This window comes from Lissotriton helveticus, chromosome 9 (genome assembly GCF_964261635.1).
Source record: "Lissotriton helveticus chromosome 9, aLisHel1.1, whole genome shotgun sequence".
NCBI classification, from domain to species: Eukaryota; Metazoa; Chordata; class Amphibia; order Caudata; family Salamandridae; genus Lissotriton; species Lissotriton helveticus.
Window position 1 is genome coordinate 507,288,917 of NC_136070.1, and position 22,753 is coordinate 507,311,669.

The 22,753-nt window shown below is 41.3% G+C and overlaps 1 protein-coding gene across 3 annotated transcripts in view; it reads left to right on the forward strand.

Moving 5' to 3' along the window:
* DHRS7 (dehydrogenase/reductase 7) overlaps nucleotides 1–22,753 on the forward strand; it is a 797,588-nt gene that overhangs the window by 434,298 nt on the left and 340,537 nt on the right. The window contains exon 1 of one of the 3 annotated variants that reach the window (XM_078660347.1): nucleotides 14,807–15,101. The exons of the other annotated variants lie outside the window; for them this stretch is intronic. Coding sequence (XP_078516473.1) covers nucleotides 14,972–15,101 — 130 coding nt within the window. The 5' untranslated portion in view covers nucleotides 14,807–14,971. Of the gene's footprint in view, nucleotides 1–14,806; nucleotides 15,102–22,753 lie in introns of those variants that run through there. 3 annotated transcript variants of the gene reach the window in all.

Genomic DNA, 22,753 nt, shown 5'->3' on the forward strand with positions numbered 1-22,753 from the left:
CCAAACATTTATTTTCAAAACGCTAGGCCTCAAGCCTAAGGCCTCTCTCATGGAGAACTAGTATTTAAAGAAACACAAGACATCAATTAATTAGAGCATTGAAAACCCTTCTGTTACCCACCCCTTTGCTAAATATTAACCCATTAATCTAGCAAAAGCTGAAGCACACAGAGTTTACAAACTCATGCCATATATAAGACAAAAAGACTTAACATAAGCACACAAAATAAGCACATGCTATTAATTAAACAGCCGCATTTAATACTGACAAAGACAATAGACAAGATTAATTTATTATTTTCCACGAACTTGCAGTTTGCAACATAAAGCACGTAGGTTAATTCCCTGTGTCGTGTAATGCATTTTAAAACTAGGTTGATTAGTACAATTCACTCACAAGCTTATTGATATGATTATATTATTGAAGTTTAACTTTGTGAGTCAGAACAAAATATCATTCTGAACCTCGTTCCATCAACTCCCTCATCTGGTGATTTCAAAATCACCAAACTACACCCAACATTTTAGCAAAATGTTAATCTTTAGAACATGTTTTGATTTACACAGTATTAGTTTTTCTAGAAGCTTGTTTCTGCTGTCTGCTTGAAACTCTCATACTGTGATCTGCGAAACTCTTCCAATTCTATTTCCTTTTCTTGTGCCTTTCTAAGTTTGTAAATCCTCTTCTTTTCCCTCAGATATTTATTTCTCTTGTGCAGCATGCAACTAATTTTCAACAGAAGTATCACAAAAACTATGACTAGTAAAGGGGTCAGTATTTTGCCTAAAATTGAACTACCTATCTCTTGAAACCAGGTTTTGATTGCTGCAATTCTTTTGCTCAAGCGTTCTGAAAAGTTCTCATCTTCTAAAGGAACAACTTCTGAATGAAGCTCTGTGATGTTTTTAATGTACATCTCAATATTCTTGCTTTTGTCGGGAATATATGTGCAGCAATGCTGGACATGTAATATTCCACAAACTCCTCCCTCTTTTGCTAGCAGAATGTCAAGTGCAAGACGATTCTGCATAACCATGGTTCTCATGGCAATAATTTCAGTATCCACTAACTGAAAACCACCAGCAGTGTCAGTGGATAGTCTGTCAACAATTGTGGATAATTTTCTGATCTTAACTGCATTCAGGGTTATACCCACAAAAGGAATTACAGCACCAAAAATGTCTCCCAAAATTTTTGAAAAACTTTCTCTTCTGAATCTACTCAGATGTTTGCCAATTTCATATGAACCTTTTTCATTTCTGTTTACATGGAAAATGTTTGGGAAGACTCAACCAACATAACAAGTCCCATACCAGTGGTCTGGGAGATTGTAGTAAGCCTTATCCCCACATACAAAATATATTCCAGGAAAAATTGGATCTTTGCCACCTTTGAATCCCCATCCACCCAAGATTTGATAAGTATCCTCACATTGACTTGCACCCACAAAATAATTGTCAAAAAGCGTATTATCTCTTCTAATGCAAAGCTTACCACTAACTGGTTTATCTATGTGAATAGCAACATTTTCTAATGATCTATCATTAAGCTTTTCATCCTCAACTTGCCAAAACTTTGATTTGGTTTGTTTCAGCATCTCATTTCTTTTATAAATTGCTCTTCTTTCTTCAACTAAGTTTAGGAAAGTCTTTTCTTCAGTTCTCAATTTACAAGTTCAATTGTTTCTAAAAGCATACTCATATGTTAGCTCATTTGTTACAATAAAGAATTCCCTCATCTGTTTCGCTTGTTTATGTTTATTCAAGCTTTTGTCAACTTTCAAATTTGCAAAAATCTCGTCGTGGTTAGAATAATAGTACTCTAAACGACCTGTTTGATAAAACAAACTAGCTATTACGCTGCATGTAATGCCATAAGTAAGGGGAAGCATGTTATAAGTCACCCCCTCAGAAACAGAGGCTGGTAATTTCACACAAATATAACAATCCTTAACATCCATCACTCTAACATATTCGGAAAGGAGCCTTGAAAAAGTATTACTAGAAAAGTCACCAACAGATCTATCTTGGTGGATCTCTGGCTTGTGATCAATAACTCCATTAGACTTATCTACATCATTTTTGTTATCTTGTTTAGCCATAGCCTTGCTTGTCATGTTAGCTTTGTACATTTCCTTGTCAATTCCAATAGGGAAAATGACAGCTAAAATTAACCAAACCAAAACTATTAAAACCACACAAATTAAAGACATTTTGCAACATCTCCTAAAGATTGAACACCTCGAGTTATTATTAACATAAGGCATCTTTACTCTAAGACAAAAGCCTTACAAGAAAAACAAAAATCAAAATTTAAAAATCACTATTTAAAAATCACTAAATATACACCCCTGTTTTTAATTTTTTTTTTTTAGAAAAAACCCTACTTTCTAACAGCTTTTCTTCGGCCTTGCGTCTTACATCAAATGTATTTTCCAGCTAACACAATTTCTTCGACCTTGCGTCACCTAACACAATTTCTTCAGCCTTATGCCAAATTTTCTGAAATCATTTTAATCATTTCCACTAGTGTCATCTAAATCTTCCTGACTACTTCTATTCACCTCCACTACTGGTGGGATAATAATATAAGTCCACTCAGGGGACTTATACTTTTGGTTAGGTTTTACAACTCTTTTTGGCTTACTAGTAATCACTTCTATTTTCTTCCCTGCTTGAATTTTCTTATCAGTGTCACTTTTCTGACTAGATACTTCCTTCACCTGCTCTTTTGATCTGTTTACAAATTTGAATTTTTGGCCCTCATTTTCATTAGGCCAATTATCACCTTTTCTTGATAATTTCTTCTTTGGTTCAGAATTGTTACACTCTTCTCTCCAAACTCTTTTCCTGAAATTTCTTATTTCAGAATCTTCATCACTATCTTCTGTTTCTGTTTCTGAGATTTCTATTCTAAATCTAGGCTCTTCTTTACTCGGCAGTTTCACTCTGTTAGGAACATCATCCTTATCTGGTACTCGGAACTTCGTCGTCTTCTTCTTCTGCAATAACTTCCAACTTCCCAGTTTCAGGAATTCAGGAATTCCGTTCCTGCCTTCAGTTTCCAATCTGCTTTTCAATACTCTCCTGATTTTGAATTTCCACTTGACCAGATTCTTCTACTTCTTTTTCTAGCAGATTTTCTTCATCTTCTGAGTCAAGTATTACAATCTCTTCAATATCTTCATTCAATGCCCTATTCGCAATTGAATTTTCCAAATGTCGACCTTCTTGTCGATCTTCAGAATCTGGATTTCTTTCAGGTTCTTCTTCAGAATCTGAATCAGTTGTAGTGTCACCTTCGTCAGGATTTTCAGGTGTTGGCACACGAATGGTGTGACTAGCGTGAATCCACCTCTTCAATCCTTTGCACTTTACTGCATTTGTTGTGACAAGAATCACCTGTCTTGCTTTTTGCCACCTGGGTACTAGACAATTTCTTCTCCGGTGTATTTTTGTCCTCACCCAGTCTCCTGGTAACAGATCATGAGCTTTTTCCTTGTCTCTTGCAATTACATCAGTTCCCACCTGGTGGAACACAGAAGTCACGACGTCAGAAAGGTTCTTACAATATTCCAAAATGACACTATCATTTATACTCATAAGTTTTCCAACTGGAACAAATGCTTGTCTCATGACTCTACCCATGACAATATCATGGGGACTCAGACATGTCTTTTTATCAGGGGTACTCCTCATAGACATCAAAACAAGTGGAAGTGCGTTAGTCCACTTTACTCCTGTAGCTAAACACATTTTGGCAATTCTATTCTTGATTGTACCATTTATTTGCTCAACAACACCTGATGCTTCTGGTCTATAGGCACATTGCAGCTTCTGTTTTATATTCAATGCTTCACAAATCATTTGTAATAGTCTGTTTTTAAAATGTGTGCCTCGGTCAGTTTCCACAGTCACTGGAAAACCGTACCTAGGTATAATCTCCCTTAAAAGCAATTGTGCAACAGTAACTGAATCATTATGACGTGTTGGAAACGCTTCCACCCATCTTGAAAATAGACAAACCATCACAAGAACGTACCTCAACTTATTGTGGAGTGGCATGTCAATGAAATCCATTTGCAACCTGGTAAAAGGACCACCCTCCCGTCCTATGGTTCCCATGCTCACAACTGTTTTTCTGTTTGGGTTCATTTGTGGACAGACTAAGCAACTCTGACAAAACGATTCTGCAATTATTCTGATTTTTGTGTTGAACCATGTCTGCCTAAATAACCTGATCATGGAATCTCTTCCAATATGTCCTGGACCATGATACATTCGAGCCATGTCAGCAATCATGCAATTTGGCATTACTGGTCTGTCGTCTTTACAAACCCAAATTTCATCTTCCTCTCGCTGTCTGCAACCTGTTCTTAACCATGAATTTTTCTCCTCATCATCCGCTTCATCTTGCAAATCTTTAACTCCTTGCCATGTCTCAACTACAGATGTTAGCATAAGTGAATTCAAAACATGTTCATTGTTTTTTTCCTGATTGATTGAATAATTGTTTATTGCACAGTGTTTTGCAATCTCATCTGCATTTCCTTTTGTTGTATAATCATTGCCTCTTTTATGAGCTGTACATTTCACGACAGCAATTTTCTCTGTTAACTGAATGCCATCGATCAATCTTTTGATCAACTTTGCATTTCTTATTGGTGATCCCGCAGAAGTTAAATAACCTCTTTGAGACCAGAGCTGACCATAGTCATGAACTACGCCATACCCATACTGACTATCAGTCACTATGGTAATTCTTATTCCTTTTGCTCTTTCACATGCTCGAATCAAAGCAATCAAATCTGCTACTTGAGCTGGACGAATTCCTTCGAGATAGGAAGCCTCAACTACATCTGCAACTGTGCAGACAGAATATGCTGCTCTCAGAATACCCTTGTCTGTTCTTAAACATGAACCATCAACAAAGTAAACAAAATCTGACTCTGGCAATAGAACATCCTTAATGTCCTGCCTAGGTTTAGTACAATATTCTAAAACATCCAAGCATTCGTGATCAATGTCATTTTCATTTCTGATCTCTGTTATAATGCCATCAGGCAACAATGTGGAAGGATTTAAATTCACACACCTTGCTATTTATACATTATCTGATCCCAGAATAGTTTTCTCATATTTTGTCAATCTGTTACTTGTTAAATGCTGTGTTTTGCTTCTAGTAAGAAGAATTTCAACAGAATGGGGTACATAAACCTTTACAGGAAACCCCATTATGATTCCTTCACTCTGTTCAAGGCTTACACTTGTTGCAGCCACTGCTTTTAAACAGCCAGGTAAAGCTTTTGCAACAGGATCAAGAACAGCTGAGAAATAAGCAATTGGCTTTCTCAGTTTTCCATGTCTCTGTATTAGAACTGACAATGCACATCCTTCTCTTTCACTGCAATACAACTCAAATTCTTTTTCATAATCTGGCATACCCAAAGCAGGTGCTTCACACAGACTTCTTTTTAACTGCTCAAAAGCTTCTAACTCAGTTTGTGTTAGAATAATTGTGTCTTTTAACTCTACTTTTGTCAATCTCTGAAGTGGTTTTGCAATTACTGAAAATCCACTAATCCATTGGCGACAATAACCAACCATTCCTAGAAACATTCTGACTTGTCTTTGTGTTTTTGGAGGTTGCATTCCCTGAATTATTTTAATTCTCTCAATTGTTACCTGTCTGAATCCTTTTGCAATCCTGTGACCAAGATATTTTACTTCTTGTTTGCAAAACTGTAATTTTGCAGGAGACTTTATGTCCTTCATCTGCTAAATGATTCAAAAGAGTAATTGTATCTGTAACACAGTTATCTTGTGTTTTTCCAGCTACTAACAGATCATCAATGTATTGAACCAATGTTGACTTTCCAGGTAAATCTAGATTTTCCAATGATTTCTTTAGCAACTGATTAAAGATAGATGGACTCTCTGTATACCCTTGAGGGATACGACACCATGCTAGGATGCGATCCTGGAACCTAAATGTAAAAATTTGCTGACTATCTGGATGCAATGGAACAGTAAAGAACGCATTGCAGAGGTCTAGGACTGTATACCATTCTGCATCATGCAGAATCTGATAAAGAATTACCGCATAGTTCAGGACAACTGGGCAACATGGAACAACTATCTGATTAACCTTTCTCAGGTCTTGAACAATCCTGAAAGTTCAATTTGGCTTTTTAATCCCCATAATTGGTGAATTACATGGACTACTTTCAATTTCTTTTAGTACACCCTGTTTTATAAACTTGTCAATTACAGGTATAACACCTTCAATGGTTTCTGCTTTCATTTTATACTGAGGAATGTTCGGGAAATCTACTCCTTGTTTTACTGTAATTTTAACTGGATCCACATTTTTCATCAAACCTATTTCACTTCCACTAAGATCCCAAATTTTAGCATTAACTGTTTTTTTAATTCTTCTGGAAGATTTTCCTTCTCAAATACAGGAAATAATTTATTTTCCTCTGCTTCAACCATTAACATCGTTAACTTGTACAACCCATCTTCTTCAAGTGTTTGAAGCTCTATACCATCCGGTGAGCAATATATTTTGCAATTCATCTTGCACAATATATCTCTTACTAACAGATTTACAGGACTGCTGTTACAAACTACAAATCTATGTTTGTCTTTAGATTTACCAATTTCAACATTTACAGGATCTGTAAAGTCTGTTTCAATTTGTTGATTAGCTACGCCAACTACTTGGATGGTGTCCCTAGAGAGAGGCAGGTTTTCCGGAAAAAATTGAAAACGCTGCTGTTCCCAAAATAAAGTCCCCTCCCCCCTCTGGTCTCCACAAATGCTACAGCGCGGGGATGCCTCCGGGTCACCAGGCGCTCTATAAATCGCTAAATAAATAAATTCTATTTCCACTGATCTAACAGTAGTACGGGTAGCATCTGTGTCCACAAGAAAAGTGATTTCTACATCATTCACTTTACCATTAACAAATGGACCAGACTGGTCTACCTCAAGAGTGGCTCCAAGCACACACTCTTCCTCCTCTCTCAGGCACCGTCATAAGTAATCATCAGAATCACTCCCTCCATTATCATTCAACAAGTATTGTTGTGAAACATTTTGCACATTCACTCTTTGTGATCTGTTTACCTGATCACCTCCACAGAATCCCGTCTCTGAATTGTATCTCTGCACATTCACACAATTTGGAAGTGGTGGTTGTGGAATCTGACTTTGGTGATTCACTACCTGTCGCTGTAGCGGTTTCTGTAGCTGTTGCTGCAGATTTATCTCATTCTGTATCTGTGGATTTAATGATGCATTTTTAAAATTTCTGGGCGGATTTTTACATTCGCGCTTCCAGTGTCCAATTTCGCCGCAATTAAAACATGGGAGTTTTTGTTTCAACTCCTCAATATTCACATTAAATTTTGGTTTATTATAATTGCCTTTAAATTTGCCTTGATTCTGGTTAACATTTTTGTTTTCCGAATTTGCAATTTGTTGTTCAGCTACTTTAACTTGTGCCCACATGGCTTTTTCCTTTAGCTTCTTTTGTTTTGCGTCAATCTCATCACTACAATATTTTGCCTTTCTCAAAATGTCATCAACTGAGAGTGACTGCCAACCAACTATTCCGTTTCTAATCATATCACCAATTTCAGGTCTTAATCCATAAACAAACCTGTATATAAAGTGGCTCATGTCCTTTTCACTTAATTTTTCATAGCCACTGTACTGTTTAAAAACCAACAGTAACCTTTCATAAAATGAATGTACTGATTATTTTGGTTCCTGATTTGTTCTATCTATTTTAACCCAATCAACTTCTTTCGGGGGAATCTTGTTTTTCAACCAATAAATTACTTTATCATACAACTCCATAACATCTGATGATGGTGCACCTGTTACACTATCTCGTGCAGGTTCTACTTTTGGCCAACTTACAGAAACTTTACATTCTGTCCATAGATCTGATGGGACAACAATGTCAAAGAATCCATCAAGATCAATCCACAGAACCTTAGAAACTTTGATGAATCTATCCATCTGTCGATACCATTCTATAGGCTTTTCTCTCAACCGAGGGAAATCATTAGTGAATAATATGTCCTGTCTTGTCCAAGGGACATGTACATACCCACCTCCTGCTATTTCTCTCATCGGGAACTGATTTGCTATTTCTCCTCTTTCTCTTCTTTCTTCCTCTCTTTTCTTTGTCCATTTTACTCTCCATTTACTTAAATCTCCTAATCTCTTTAAATACACAATTAATTCTTTTATATGAATTATTCTTCCATTGGTATTCATGCTTTCAATGTCTTTTTCAGAGAAATCCACTCTATAACTCTTTCCCAATTTTTTCTGTCTACTCAAATCAATCTCCTACTCAACAGCTAATTCTTCTAATTGATCATACTTTGTTTTCGTTTTCCATTGTATGCTTTTGCAAATAAACAACAATTCATCATCCTGATAATGCTTTAAATTGTCAGGTCCAATTGTGCCAATTATTAATTCCTCCAAATCTGCTTTCAATTTTGCAACATCAAGTAATTTAGTTTCTGGAGTCTTCGGGGTATGCGTTAAATCTATTTTATTTATGCTCTTTTCTGGCGATTCAGCATCAGATTCTGCACCAGTTGGTGTTTTGCTTAATGGACTTTGATTAAAAATTTAAATCAGGCATCATTATTGTTCTATCTCGGTGAATTTCTGACAAATCTGAATAAAATTTTTCAGCCACTTTCTGAATTTCTGCATTTAATGGAATAGTTAAAGCTGAGTGTCCAACTTCTCTTTGATCAAACACTGGTTGAACAGGATCAATTGTTACTGGAACTGTTACTGCTTCCATACTTTTAGTTAACTGCTGTATTAATTCTTCTTTTGCTCGTAAATATTCTGAAGTATTTGGCATTTCCCCAAGAACTTCTGTACTTATTACCTTTCTTGGGATTTTATTTCTGCGAACTGGAGTTTCAGCATAATTTCTATTTTCACCAGATATGCTAGAATTAGTTCTGGTTTCTACTCTTTCAGGAGTATTTGCATTATTCGGGTATAATCTAGGTGATGCCTCATTATTAACTTCTCTAGGAGGTGCACTTGGAGTAATTCTTGGAGGAATCATTGGGGAAGACCATGAACAAGCTGGTTAATAAGGAGGAGGCTTTTTCCGAATTGTAATTAAAATTTCTTCTAAAACAGAATCTTCTAAATCACTTTCTTCAGCATTATTATTTTTCTTTTGGGTATTCTTTTGACCTTGTACTTCAGTAACCATCTCTCTTACTGAGTACAAACCATCACACATATCCGCTTGTCTCTAACGATGCATTCTATCTTCATGAGTTTCCCTATTAATGTCTAACTTTGGTCCTCTTGTTATACCACTGTTTTCCCGTGCTAATTCAAACATCTCATCCTCCCATTCAACTAATGCTTCAAATTGAGTAGGTCTAGGCTTTGGCACAAGAGCCATCATTTTTTCTCTCAAGTTTTTCAAAACCCTCATATTAAAGGATCCATCTTCCGGCCATGCTAATACACCATCATCTTTGGTATAATCCATCCAATTATCAAACCAAAGGCAAATATGATAACCATATTCACCTTCCATATAGGCTGCAGGTGTTTTGTACTTATGAAGTAACTTTCCACCTCGCGTTTCAATTTTCTTATCAGGTGTAAATATATTTTTCAATTTCTGAAGCCATGTAAGCTTCTTTTCCTCTTTCTTGTAGTAATAACTCATGTTTTTAATCAAATCCGCTAATTTCTAAATGGAAGTAAGTATTTCCTTGTTGTTCCGCAAACCCAACCAATCCGTGCGCGAAACACACCAACAAGCCAATCAGGTTAAGCTACGTCACCACCTATAGAAACACTGCTTTCAGGTTAAGCCAACCAGCTATCAGCTCGCCTCAGTCACGTGAGCCAATCAATGTACTCGCTGTGACGTATGTTAGCCAATCACAGCGCGGACCTTTGTGACGTACACTGCCGCTGCAGCTTTTCGTCTCTCACTCCTAGAGCTCACCACTCCTTCACAAAATATTTTCACAGCGCCATTTTAAACAAAACTTTTCAATGAATTTTAATTAGTAACTCCAGAAAAACAAACCATTTGTCTGTTTCGCTAAAATAAAGTAATAGCTTTTACAGTCATACTAGTATTCTTTTGCGTGAAATAGACGACGCTATTTTCACAGAATATTCATTCATTGATAAAGTAAAACTACTCTACCATTTTAACAAGTAATAACAAACTTGTTTCTCTCTGAATACACATAAAGTGACAATTCAAAGTTTAACTCGAACGTGATTACAAACTCATTTTCGCACATTCAAACAAAGAAAACCCTAAACAAGCATACATAAATCTTGGTAGGACTTTAACCAACCATAGAAATCTACACTCACCAGTAAGAATAGACGTCACTACCTTACCCTTCACTCAAGCTCGGATAAATTCTACTACTCTTTTCACAGTGAGTTTTAAAACAGGCTCCAAGTCCCTATACTCGAAAGTTACGATTTCATAGACAATCCTCACTATACATTTTACCTAGCACACCTAGAGTCCCTATACTTGTGCTGTACGTCCACAACACTAGTGATATATGACAATACCACTATTTTGAAACAGAACAAATGCACTGTGTAACTTCACCTGTTACACTACTCTTGAACCGGTACCAAACCAGGAATTTTCTCACTGCTGGAAAAAAACCTTTCGACTACATATAACAACTTAACAAACTTGACATATGTTAAAACATCGATCCTATGTAATTACCATGTAGCATGTCTGTTACCATAGTAACCGTAACTCTGCTACCAAGAAATTGATGCAGCGCCCATGTAGAAAAACTGTCTCATGCACGCTACCCAACACCATAATACTCACCATTAATCATAAATCACTCGTAAGGCCCATGAACTAACGAGACAATTTTTTGGGCAACTGAATCATGTGACCTAATTAATCAGAACCTATACATAAACTATTTACACATTTATATACATCTGCAATTTTCCATGTCTTACCATAATTTTAATGCATTTATCATATTAATTAAGTCACTTAGGTAAATGGATCAACTGATGGTAACTAGACCATGAATAAACAAGACCAGCTTGTCGTTTCAAAATCTAATTTATTAATTTTATTCTTCAAAGAAAAAGCATTTCTTTAATAAGTCATTATTTTATTAGCAAAATAGCAGCATTTAATTGAGGAAAAGCCTATTAAACTGACATTTCAAAGAATAATCAATTAGCATGAGTTAATCAAAATGATCAGTTTCTTCAAACCCTAAATTCTAATTTCCCTGTCTAAAACTCGCTCCATCTAAAAGAAAAAGTCTTTAAGGCCTACTATTCTTACGTGCGCCAAATGTCCGTCAGCACGTCACACCCTTCAGGATTCGGAATGCGAGCAGCACCCCTCCTGCCCGTGGGGCAATTTTTATACCTTTCTAACTAGCTAATCTCACCAGAAAGTATTCTTTTCTCAACCATCCAGAGTCCGGATTGGCTGACAGATGTCAGTCCATATGAGGTCACCTCCTTTTCAATCCAAAGTTAAACTTTTCTAAAACACCATTGTCAACTTTCTCACGAGACCATTAGCTTCCTCGGAAATGCAACAATATTTGAAACAGTCCGTTGCTTCCTTGGCTTGGCAGGTCTGCCACATCCTGTGTGTCCTTGATTTTGTCACTTACAGAGCTCATCTTGCACAACCAATTTTATTATTTATTTCTCTGTGCTCAGCTCTTTACGACAGGATTCCAAACATTTATTTTCAAAACGCTAGGCCTCAAGCCTTAGGCCTCCCTCGTGGAGAACTAGTATTTAAAGAAACACAAGACATCAATTAATTAGAGCATTGAAAACCCACCCCCTTTGCTAAATATTAACCCATTAATCAATGTTACCTAGCAAAAGCTGAAGCACATAGAGTTTAGAAACTCATGCCATATATAAGACAAAAAGACTTAACATAAGCACACAAAATAAGCACATGCTATTAATTAAACAGCCGCATTTAATACTGACAAAGACAATAGACAAGATTAATTTATTATTTTCCACGAACTTGCAGTTTGCAACATAAAGCACATAGGTTAATCCCCTGTGTCGTGTAATGCATTTTAAAACTAGGTTGATTAGTACAATTCACTCACAAGCTTATTATTATGATTATATTATGGAAGTTTAACTTCGTGAGTCAGAACAAAATATCATTCTGAACCTCGCTCCATCACTCACAATGACGTGGATTGCCCAAATTCTTTTTTTTTTACATCGTATGTGCATTTATCATACATACCTTTACAACGATTTTTGTTGTAAAGGCATGCGTGATAAATGCACATGCGGTGTAAAAAAATGCAGAGTAATGGTATGCGGGGTAGGAGGACAATGCAGAGAAAAGGTATGCGGAGTCAAAGTCTGCGTTATAAAAAATTCGTTAAAAACGATATTTACCATGTAGGACGTGCGAGAAAGGACTGAAGTAAGGAGCTAAAGGAAGGGGGGTGGGTTCTGCATCCCATATCGTGTTAAGAGCTACTTACGTTCAGAAAAAGGACCTGAAAAGGAAGGAAATTGTTAACAACTGACAAGGAAATTGTTAAAGTAGGACAAATCTGCGCAAGGGCAGAACTGGGGAGGAATAGATATCTCCATAAATTGGAGATCGGTAAGGAGGTAGGGTAGTGGAGAGGGTGTGGGTTAGCCCACGCTAAGGAAAAAGGCAGTAAATAATCAAAATCTTGGAATATTAGAGAAAAAAGGAGTTACTTATCTGCTCAGAGCCGCATATTTAAAAGAGGCCGATTGTTGTCAGCTCATGTCTTTTATGTATTCTTTATGTTCTGTTCTGGAACGTTTGGTATTGTGATGTATGTTGCTGCTTGGAGACTGCATTAAAAGATTATGCCTAATGTAGCCTCCTTTCTTGTAATGAAATCAGTGATCTTGTAGTCTTCACCCCCACTTCTCAATGCCCTGGGACATCTTGGCCTTGAGAGTGCTAATAATCATAACCAGTTATAAAATAAAGTTAAAATGCTTCCCATATACAAAGAGATGAAAATGTTCATAGGCTTGTACTACATCCAGACTTTCTTACCATTTCTGAGAATAGGACTTCTTGGTGTTTGACAGACTCCGGCAGACATAAGTGAATATGTACTTCAAGATCAGTCTGTTTGAGACTGTATAGTGCCTGGACCAAGAAGCTGACACTTAATATGATTTTGGTGTGCCGGTCAGGATCAAAGTAAGGCTAGAATATCAATGTCTGCTATGTCAGACTTAATTTTTTCAAAACAAGTTTAACATCTAGGAGACCACTGATAATGGTGACCTTTCTTGGTGAGATTTCTCAGCAGAGCAGGGATGAAAGTGACGTTTTTAATATATCTCAGTAGCTGGTCTTCCTCAGGAACAACTGGAGTGCTGAGTTCTTGTTGGGGATAGCACTGATGTCAGGACTTATATTTCTTTTGAACAGGGCACATGCCTCTAATGAAAATAAACATCTGTAGAATGTAAATGAAATATTACCAAAGTCACGTTTATCATAGTTGAGGGTGAAGTTTGCATGGCGTAGTGCATGTCCTCCTTGTGATTTTACAAACACCACTATTTGACCACTGTTGTTCAGGCAGTTTATTATGCTCTGAATGATGTGTCTTAGCTCTATTTGGAAAGTAGTGCAGCAGATGACATACCAAAGTTGAGGCAGTGTATCTGATGAGATTTAGTGGTGTGCAAACCACACATGGGGGTTGAGGACTTTTTACTCCTGATGTCCAGGGCCTGACTTACTTTAAATTCTGAATAACTGGGCAAAGAACTCCTGCAGTTGACTTGGAGGGTTAGCGTTGCCAGGGCAGTCCAAGGCTCCGTCAGCACAGGGGGTGGGGGCATGATGTGGATACAAGATAGTGAACACAGGCTCACAACTCAAATTACGTGCAGCAGTAGCAATTAATCCAAAGCAAAATACTCACTTTTATGAGAGAAAAAAAAAGAGAAGCATTTTATTTCTTACCGACACCACACAACGGAAAATGCGACATTCACAAACTAACAATTGACATGCCTATAGTCCTGGCCTGTTATAGGTGTAATGTTACTTGTTGTATTATATGTCTGGATGCATTGACAGGAGAATCAAAATACTAGTGGGCCAGCACACTATTGTGAGCATAGATTTTTAACTCAATTACTTTTAAGCCACGCCCCTTTGAAATACCCCTCCCCCCACACACGTTTTCTCATCCCACTTAAAAGCCCAGCATAGCCGGATCTCTGCCCGATAGGCTCCAAAAGTGTGCAATTGTGCATCAAATGTGTTGCCCATAATTAACAAATCCCCATGCTTCCATGGCGATAACTATCTTCGAAAAGGTTTTTAGATACGTGAGCCACAAGCTGTGCAACCCAACCCCCCTGCCCAAGGGCTGCCAGTACAGCTAATCTAGTGTCATTTATGGCTTTAAAACTACTATCCTCCCGCCTCAAACGTGTGTGATAACGTGCATAGGCACGCTACAAAGTAAAACCGCAAACAAGTCAGATCCGGCGCAGCTGTGCCCTATATGGGAAAGGAACGCCTCGGTCTTGCGATGTCGCACAATGTTCCCACTTCATCTTCAGGAGATCCCCTTCCGAGCGGAGGTTTAAGTTTGGCGGCAACCTCCCAGGGAAGAATGGCTGCCGCCGCACACGTAATAGGTGAAGGGTATACGGGTCAGAGGTGGAAACTCTGAGCCACCGAAAAGTCCAACGAATGCGTCAGAGGAAAAAAAAAAAACAGGGCGGGGACCTCAACAAGCACCGCCCTACTGCAGTCACTACTGCCCCTAGCTTGTGCTACAGGCTAGAAAAGAGCTGTTCTCCGAGGACTAAAGAACCCTTGTGGAACGACTGAACCCTTCGTACTGTGATCGCTCCAATCAGCCACGCCATGGAGCTCTGCCTGTGCACCGTCCTGTGGTGCTGCGCGCTGCTCTACCTAGTCCTGCAACTCATCAGGTTTCTTCGGGCGGATGGGGATCTCTCCCTTCTCTGGGCTGAGCTCTTTGGATCCTCTCCAGGTAATAGTGGTTTTCCAGGTTTTTTGGGGGAGGAAGGGGCTTGGGAGCAGGGAGGAGTTCAAAAGTGCCTCTTGGGTACGATGCCCCGCCCCCTCCTCACGCGGTACACTTTTTTGTTCAGGTTGTCCGGTAATATGATGATTATTGTTTTTATGACCTTGTCAACAGAGGCATTCACTTCTCGCATGTTTTCCGGTTCACATAAAGAGCTAAACAACTAATCTCGAGGCGGGACATCATGTCCTGTTCGTCCCTTGAGTTATTTATTGTTTATGGGCGGGGGGAGCAGTGTCTGCTTGCCCAGACCACTGCTGGGGGCGGAGTGACAGTGAAGCAATGTCAGTGCCGCTCCTTCTAGCTCGACTTTGCTCTAAAGGGCTTCTTGGGCGAAACTTCATTTGACGCTCCTTTCCACATTTTTCTTTTGGATCTAAGTCGCAGGAAGGCTGCTTGTTTCTGGGAGCTCCAGATAGCCTCCGAGTCGGCGCCCTAGTTGTGGGTTCAGGTCGCATGATGAGGTTATTTATGCCTTGCCTGTGCTGCCCCTCTTACTGCAACATCTGAAAGCGCCCGGCGTCTCTACGCCGGAAATGATTGGTTCCGGAGTTATGTAATTCCTGACCTGGAGACGCGCAAAATTGCATGAGTATATCGCTGAAGCAGTTGAAATCCCGCATGAAGGCATCAGAGCAACAGTGCCACCTCTAGATCTGCATTTGAGTTTTTAGGTTTCGACCTGGCCGTAGCTCTTCGAAGCAGGGCTACGCCCAGGCGAAAGCTATTGTTTACATTATGGGGACTTGAATCCGCCCCTTCTTCCATTGGCTAGCTCCATAAATGGAGGCTAGCCATTGGAAGACAGCGTTGTCAATCAGTCTTTCCCAGTGAGAACGCGATTCGGGGGCGTTTCTGGGTCTTTTTTAAGCCCCGCCCTCTCCTCTTCCCATTGGCTGGAATGTTACCTTCCAGCCAATGGGAAGGGGAGAGCACGAAAAACACGCCCCTGAATCCCTACACGCACTCCCATCCCACCCCCGTCCATTCATTCCCATGTCCTCGCCCTCCCTCTCTCCCTTGGCCTTGTTTTTTTAGCCGTCTCTCTCCCGCCCGCTGTCCGTGCCTCCTCCCTCCCGCCCACCCACTGTCCGTGTTCGATGCCTTCGGGTAAAGTCCGCTATATAAATATGCATAAATAAAAGAAATAAATAAAATCCCCCTCCCTCCCGTTGTCCTGCCTTCTCCCTCCCGCCCACTGTCCGTGCCTCCTCCCTCCCACTGTCCGTGTTCGATGCCTTCGGGTAAAGTCCGCGCTATATAAATATGCATAAATAAAATCCCCCTCCCTCCCGTTGTCCTGCCTTCTCCCTCCTGCCCGCCCACTGTCCGTGCCTCCTCCCTCCCGCCCACTGTCTGTGATGCTGTGAGGAGAGGGGAAGGTGTGTGGGAGGGGCAGGCGCGAGACGGCGCGTGCCGTGCCTGGATTGAGGAGCGCGGTGCGCGAGACCGGGGGACATGCACTTCTCCATCCCAGAGACCGAGACCCGCAGCGGGGAGGGCGGGTCCTCCTACGTGGTGAATGATTGGGTCCCTGAGGGCGCCCCGCGCCTCTCACCCCTCTGCTTTACTCTGCCCTTCTCACCCCACCTACCTCTGTCTGTCTCGCTGTCTGTCTGCGGGTGTTGTCACCCTCTCCTCCTGTGTCCAGCTGGCGGTGCTCCTTTTGATTATCCTGCATCTCTCGTGCCTGTCATCCCTCTTCTTACCCCGCCCCCCATCATGCCGGTACATGAGCATCCTCCTGTCTGTACCCCCACCCCCCCTCTGCAGGGCCAGTCTCCCCTTCTGCCTACAATAGACTAGAGTCGACTCTGCACTGGTTTGCTGCACATTATCCACGATGCTGAGCAGCGTGACTAAAGAAAAGAAAACATGTTTCTGGGTGCAAACACCATGCATGTACTCGCCTACAAAATGACACAATCACTTTCTATTTCTTTAGTTCCGGATCCAAGTTGGGTCGGTCACTAAAAAAAAAAAAAACCGCATAAAATCAAGATTTGAGTTTGGGAGGCTGAAGCAGTGAAGGTGACGGCAACACTGGGGACAGGAGGAGAGGCAATAACACAAGGGGCAAGCCTCATGGGGCGGTGGGGGTGCAGGGAGGCAAAACGGAGGGCGCAGTGTGAATAAGCAAAGTGGAGGGCGCGGGCGGGGAGGACAGCACAAGATACGTTGAGAGCAAAGTGGAGCATCTGAGAGAAACGGGGGAAAGAACAGCATTGAGCGGGTATGAGAGAAGCACACGGGCAAGACCGCAAAGGGGGGGGAGGTACAGAAGGCTTGTACATCATGGAGTGGGCGGCGTTAAGCACATGGGTGACAGAGAGCAACACCAAGTGCAAGAAGAGAGAAGCACATGAGTGAGACAGCTGGGAAATACACGCATTCTCATGGAGTGTGAAACTCAAATCAAACAAGCATTTGTAATGCAAAAGGTATCGCATTTACGCGAGTTTAAGCTATTGGCATTGTAAATGGCAATGCCTTTTATTTAGGTTTTAAAACAAAAACAAAAATGAAAGGCATTATTTGCAATGTCAATAGCGCAAACTCGCGTAAATACGAAACCTATTGCATTGCAGATGCTTGTCTTGTTCACGTTGTAAACATAACCAGCCTTGAAAATGCAATAGGTCTCGCCCTCGTTTAAGTTAAAGCAATTCTGTTTGTAATTAGGTGGCTTTTTAGCCTTGCTTTTATAAGTGTTTCTCAAACTTTTATGTACATTACATGCATATGTATGCGTATATGTATGCATACATTTATATGTGTTATTTATATAGATATGCATATATATGTTTATGTGTGTATATATATATATATATATGTGTGTGTGCGGTGTAGAGGTAGAGAGTAGTAGAGAGAGAGAGGTAGCGCAAGAGGTAGAGAGGAGTAGAATGAGTAGTAGAGAGTAGGAGTGAGTTGTGGAGTGAATAGTAGAGTAGTAGTAGAGTAGTAGAGAGTGAGTAATAGAGCGTAGGAGTGAATAGTAGAGGAGTAGTAGAGTGAATAGTAGAGGAGTAGTAGAGTGAATAGTAGGAGTAGTAGAGTGAGTAGTAAAGAGTAGTAGTGAGTGAGTAGTAGTGAGTGAGTAGTAGATAGTGAGTGGGTAGCAGAGAGTGAGTAGTAGAGTGAATAGTAGTGAGTAGTAGAGAGTAATAGAGTGAGTGGTAGAGTAGTACAGAGTGAATAGTGAGTAGTAGAGGGTGAGTAATGGAGAGTGAATAGTAGAGTATTAGAGAGAGAGTATTAGAGTGAGTAGTAGAGTAATAGCGAGTGAATAGTAGAGTAGTAGAGAGTATTAGAGAGAGTATTAGTGAGTAGTAGAGTAATAGAGAGTGAATAGTAGAGTAGTAGAGAGTATTAGAGAGAGTAGTAGAGAGTGAGTAGTAGAGAGAATAGTAGAGAGTAGTAGAGTGAGTAGTGGAGACTAGTAGCGAGTGAGAAGTAGAGTGACTAGTAGAGAGGAGAGTGAGTAGTAGAGTGAGTAGTAGAGAGTGAATAGTAGAGTAAAAGAGAGTATTAGAGACTAGTAGAGAGTGAATAGTAGAGTGAGTAGTAGAGAGTGAGTGGTAGAGTGAGTAGTAGAGAGTAATAGAAAGTGAGTAGTAGAGTAATAGAGAGTTAGTGGAGTGAGTAGTAGTGTAGAGTGAGTAGAGAGTAATAGAGAGTGAGTAGAGTAGTAGAGAGTAATAGAGAGAGAGTAGTAGAGTGAGTAATAGTGAGTAGTAGTGAGTGAATAGTAGTGAGTGAATAGTAGTGAGTGAATAGTAGTGAGTAGTAGAGAGTGTGTAGTAGAGAGTGAAAAGTAATGAGTAGTAGAGAGAGTAGTAGAGAGTGAGTAGTAGAGTGAGTCACATGAATAGTAGAGTAGTAAAGTGAATAGTAGAGTGGTAGCAGAGTGAGTAGTAGAGAGTGAGTGAGTAGTAGAGAGTAGTGCACATGTAATTCTTGTAAAGCCGTACTCTGTGGTTATAGCTCTTGTAATCAATCTTTATGTAATTCTTCTAAAGTGCTTGGATGCCCTTGGGTCTAGTTTGCGCTACAAAAAACTCAAATAAATAAAAGCTAAAACTGTCTCCCCTACATCTCAAGCCATCACCTCCATTAGCAAGTCTGGACACCACTCCACGTCCCTACCTACCTCAAACCATCACCTTCATTTGCAAGTTTGGACATCCCTTCAACCTAGCTCAAACCATCACCTTCACTTGCAAGTCTGCACAACCGCTCTGCCTAACTCAAACCATCATCTCCACTTGCAAGTCTACACAACCCCTCTGCCTAACTCAAGCCATCGCCTCCACTTGCAAGTCTGCACAACCCCTCTGCGTAGCTCAAACCATCACCTCCATTTGCAAGTCTGCACAACCCCTCTGCCTAACTCAAACTATTCGCCTCCGCTTGCAGGTCTGGACACTTCCTCTACATAACTCAAACCATTCACCTCCGCTTGCTTGCCTGGTTAAAACCACCTCTCTCTACACCCGAAGCCACCACCTCCACTAGCAATCCCATAAAGAGCTTTCTCGATTTGCTGCAGAAAATGTTTAGCTCTGGGTAAGCACAGAACTTCTTGCTGTCAAGATGGAGTTCATCCTCCAAGAAGTAGTGTACCCAACTGGCAGATTTATGGGTACTGCTTATCAAGCACAAAAGTAGTAGGAAATAGTACGAAGGCAGACTTTAAGGGGCATTGGGCAAAGCCAATGATTGCGGCTTTAAGGAGCTGAAGCATAAAATACAGGCCTGAACAATGGAGTTTGCATTGTAAGTGACGGGTGGGTGGCAGGTCCGAGGACTTCACAAACATCTGGGTATGCACTTATGCTGTTCAGAGATCGACTGGCACAGCACAGGGGGCTATTCGAAACCAGGTGGCAGAGAAGAAAGGAGGCTCCGGAATAACGCTGGAACATGTTTACACTGGAAGGGGTGAGGATATGCAAGAGCGCCCCAGCAGGCTAGGTCGAAGAAATTGTGAGTTAAGCATTTCAGAAACTTAGACTGTAAGCAAGGGTTAACACCGAGACAGTGTGGGGTCCGTCTCATATGAAAAGTTAATAGACACTTATAACGGTGTCTTGAAACAAACTCATGCCAAGCTGCCCGCCCAATAAAGAGACAAGGTAAAATAGTACAGAGAAGGCTTGAGATGAAAAAGGAACGGAGGCTTGAGACCAGGGGCCATTTCAACAGTTTTTTGTGTGTGAGAAGGCTAAAGTTCAAACATACAACACGAATTTCTCTGAATTAACGCATTACCTTTAAACAGAACAAGTCGGAAACAGTGAGCCGGGACTGGCTCGATGTTTGCGACTTGTTTTGTCTAAAGGTCAAGCATTAGCGCGGAGAAATACCCAAGTATGTGTCTGAACTTAAGACACTACGCAAGGCAGGAAATCGCTTGGCCCATCGCGATACGGCCCCGCGTGTCTAGGCGCAGCACAGGTACACTTACAGTGTATACATCATGAAGAAGCTGTGGGGCACACTGCATGTGATCGGCGTTCTGTATTTACTATCACATTCTGTATTTATAGGAGCACTCTCGCACTCCTGCAGCCCCCTGGCAGAGTTGAGCTTTACTTCTGCAGGGGTGAACATGTGACTGAATATGGGCCTTGTGGAAGGATGCTTCCAGGGCTTTAAGTGGGAAATAAAAACTGGGGGATGCTCTAAAAGGGGCGGGGAAAACCTCAAACGGGTGTGACCATCTAAGTAGGGGCTGGTCTAAATCTCCCCCCTCCTCGTCGTGTGTCGCAGCCCGGGCTGAGACAGTTTCCCTGGCACACATGCAGCCGCCCCCGAGTTCTTTAAAAGACCCTGTGCATGTTAATGATTCTTTGTAGTTGTTTCACCCCTTCTTACATCAATTGCACAGGACAGCAACAGGATATGCATTTAGAGGTCGGAAGGGGCAAAGACTGCTAATGGAAGAAAAAGAGCAGTGTACAACCAAATGAGCTTCTGTGTCAGAAATCAAAGCCTACAAATTCAATCCCTAAAAATAATTATGCACCACTGAGCGCCAACACATATTTGTTGCAAAGTACCTACACCCATGAAAGGACTGCCAGTAAATGGGTGGAGCCTCACACAATCAAGGGGTCAGCCTGTGGTTCAAGAATCAATCCGAGGTCATCTCTCACTCGCTTTGAAGCACCATCAAAAGATGCAGTCCTGCCAAGTATCCCGCATCAGACGTGACACTAACGCATTTCAGTGTGGTGATCCGCATCACCGCACTGAAATGCATTGTCACGCATTTGCATACTATCTCAGCATCTCTGGCACTGCCTAAATATTATGGAGTCAGTGAAAGTGTGGCAGTTGTCAGAGCGCCATTCCCGGTGACGGCGCGCTGTTCCCCCTGCAGGCTTGAGTCTTGCCGAGTGTTGAGGCTGCTGTGAGGCTAACTGCAAAATGCAACAATGTTTCAAAGTGATTTCCGGCGCCGCGCGGCTTTCACGCAACTTGACGTCAAGGCAGTGGTGAGTGGTCCAGTATTAGTCTGGCGCCGACGGGCTGGGAGATGTTAATTTTCTGCTTGCTAGGCGGGGAGTTGGTTTTTGGAAGAAACGGTTTTGGCCGGCTAAAGGTGCGCAGGCTCCGACGCAATCTTGGCGCTCGCAGCACTGTCTGTTGCTTGCACCTACCCGGGCCGCCATTGCGTGCTGTACCAGGGTGAACTTTTTTCTTCACCGGAGCTCGGCCTCCATGTAACTTTCAATTTAACGAAGACTGAGGCAGACGGTTGCGGCAGGCCACAGCTTTAGCCAGGACTTTCACTTGACCCGAGTCCAGGCCTTGGCCCAGAAGACTCTGAAGAGGCTGCGTGATGTGGCATTCGGTAAATGCTGCCCGGTGGCTCGTGCTCCTGCAGCTTTGAGAAGTAAGTGGGAGAGCGGTGTTGCAATGAAGCCTGTGCGTGTGTGATTATGTAATTTTTTCAGAGTGCGCGATCGGCAGATGTCACAGTGGATGCCGGTCGTTTACAAAAATGACTGTAATCAGAATTTTTGTAGTGTCCTGGCATGGCTGCATGTTGCTCTATTGGTAATTTGTTTACTATGTTTGAAACTGTTCATGTCTGCCTAATTGGGGTGAAAGGTGAAGTGGGCCTCTTTCGATTAGAAACGTAGGAGTGAAAAATGAAATGATGATGTCATGGCAATGATGTTGAAATAACGTTAATTTTACTCTGGCGCAACTAGATCCAAATTGCCCGGAGGTGGGGGGGGGGGGCGGACTGCGGCTGATTCTTCCAGAAATAGGCAGGGTGGAGAAGCAGGGGCTCTAAGAAGGGCTGAAATACAACAGAGCCTCACACACGACGGGGGACGGGGTCTGAAGCGCTGCTCGCCTGTTCACACCCACCTGCTGCATCTCTAATTCAACTGAGGTGTTCAGCGCATGTCTGGCTATATTTACTAGCTGCAATATGTCAAGTGCCTCACATTTGCATTTTCCCTTCCATTTCTGCTTTTGGCCATCTCTCTCTCCTCCAATCTCAACCATACCCATTCTTTTTTATCTCTTTCCCTCTCCTCCTTTTGTCTACCTCCTCCCCTTTCACCCTGCTCCCCTTG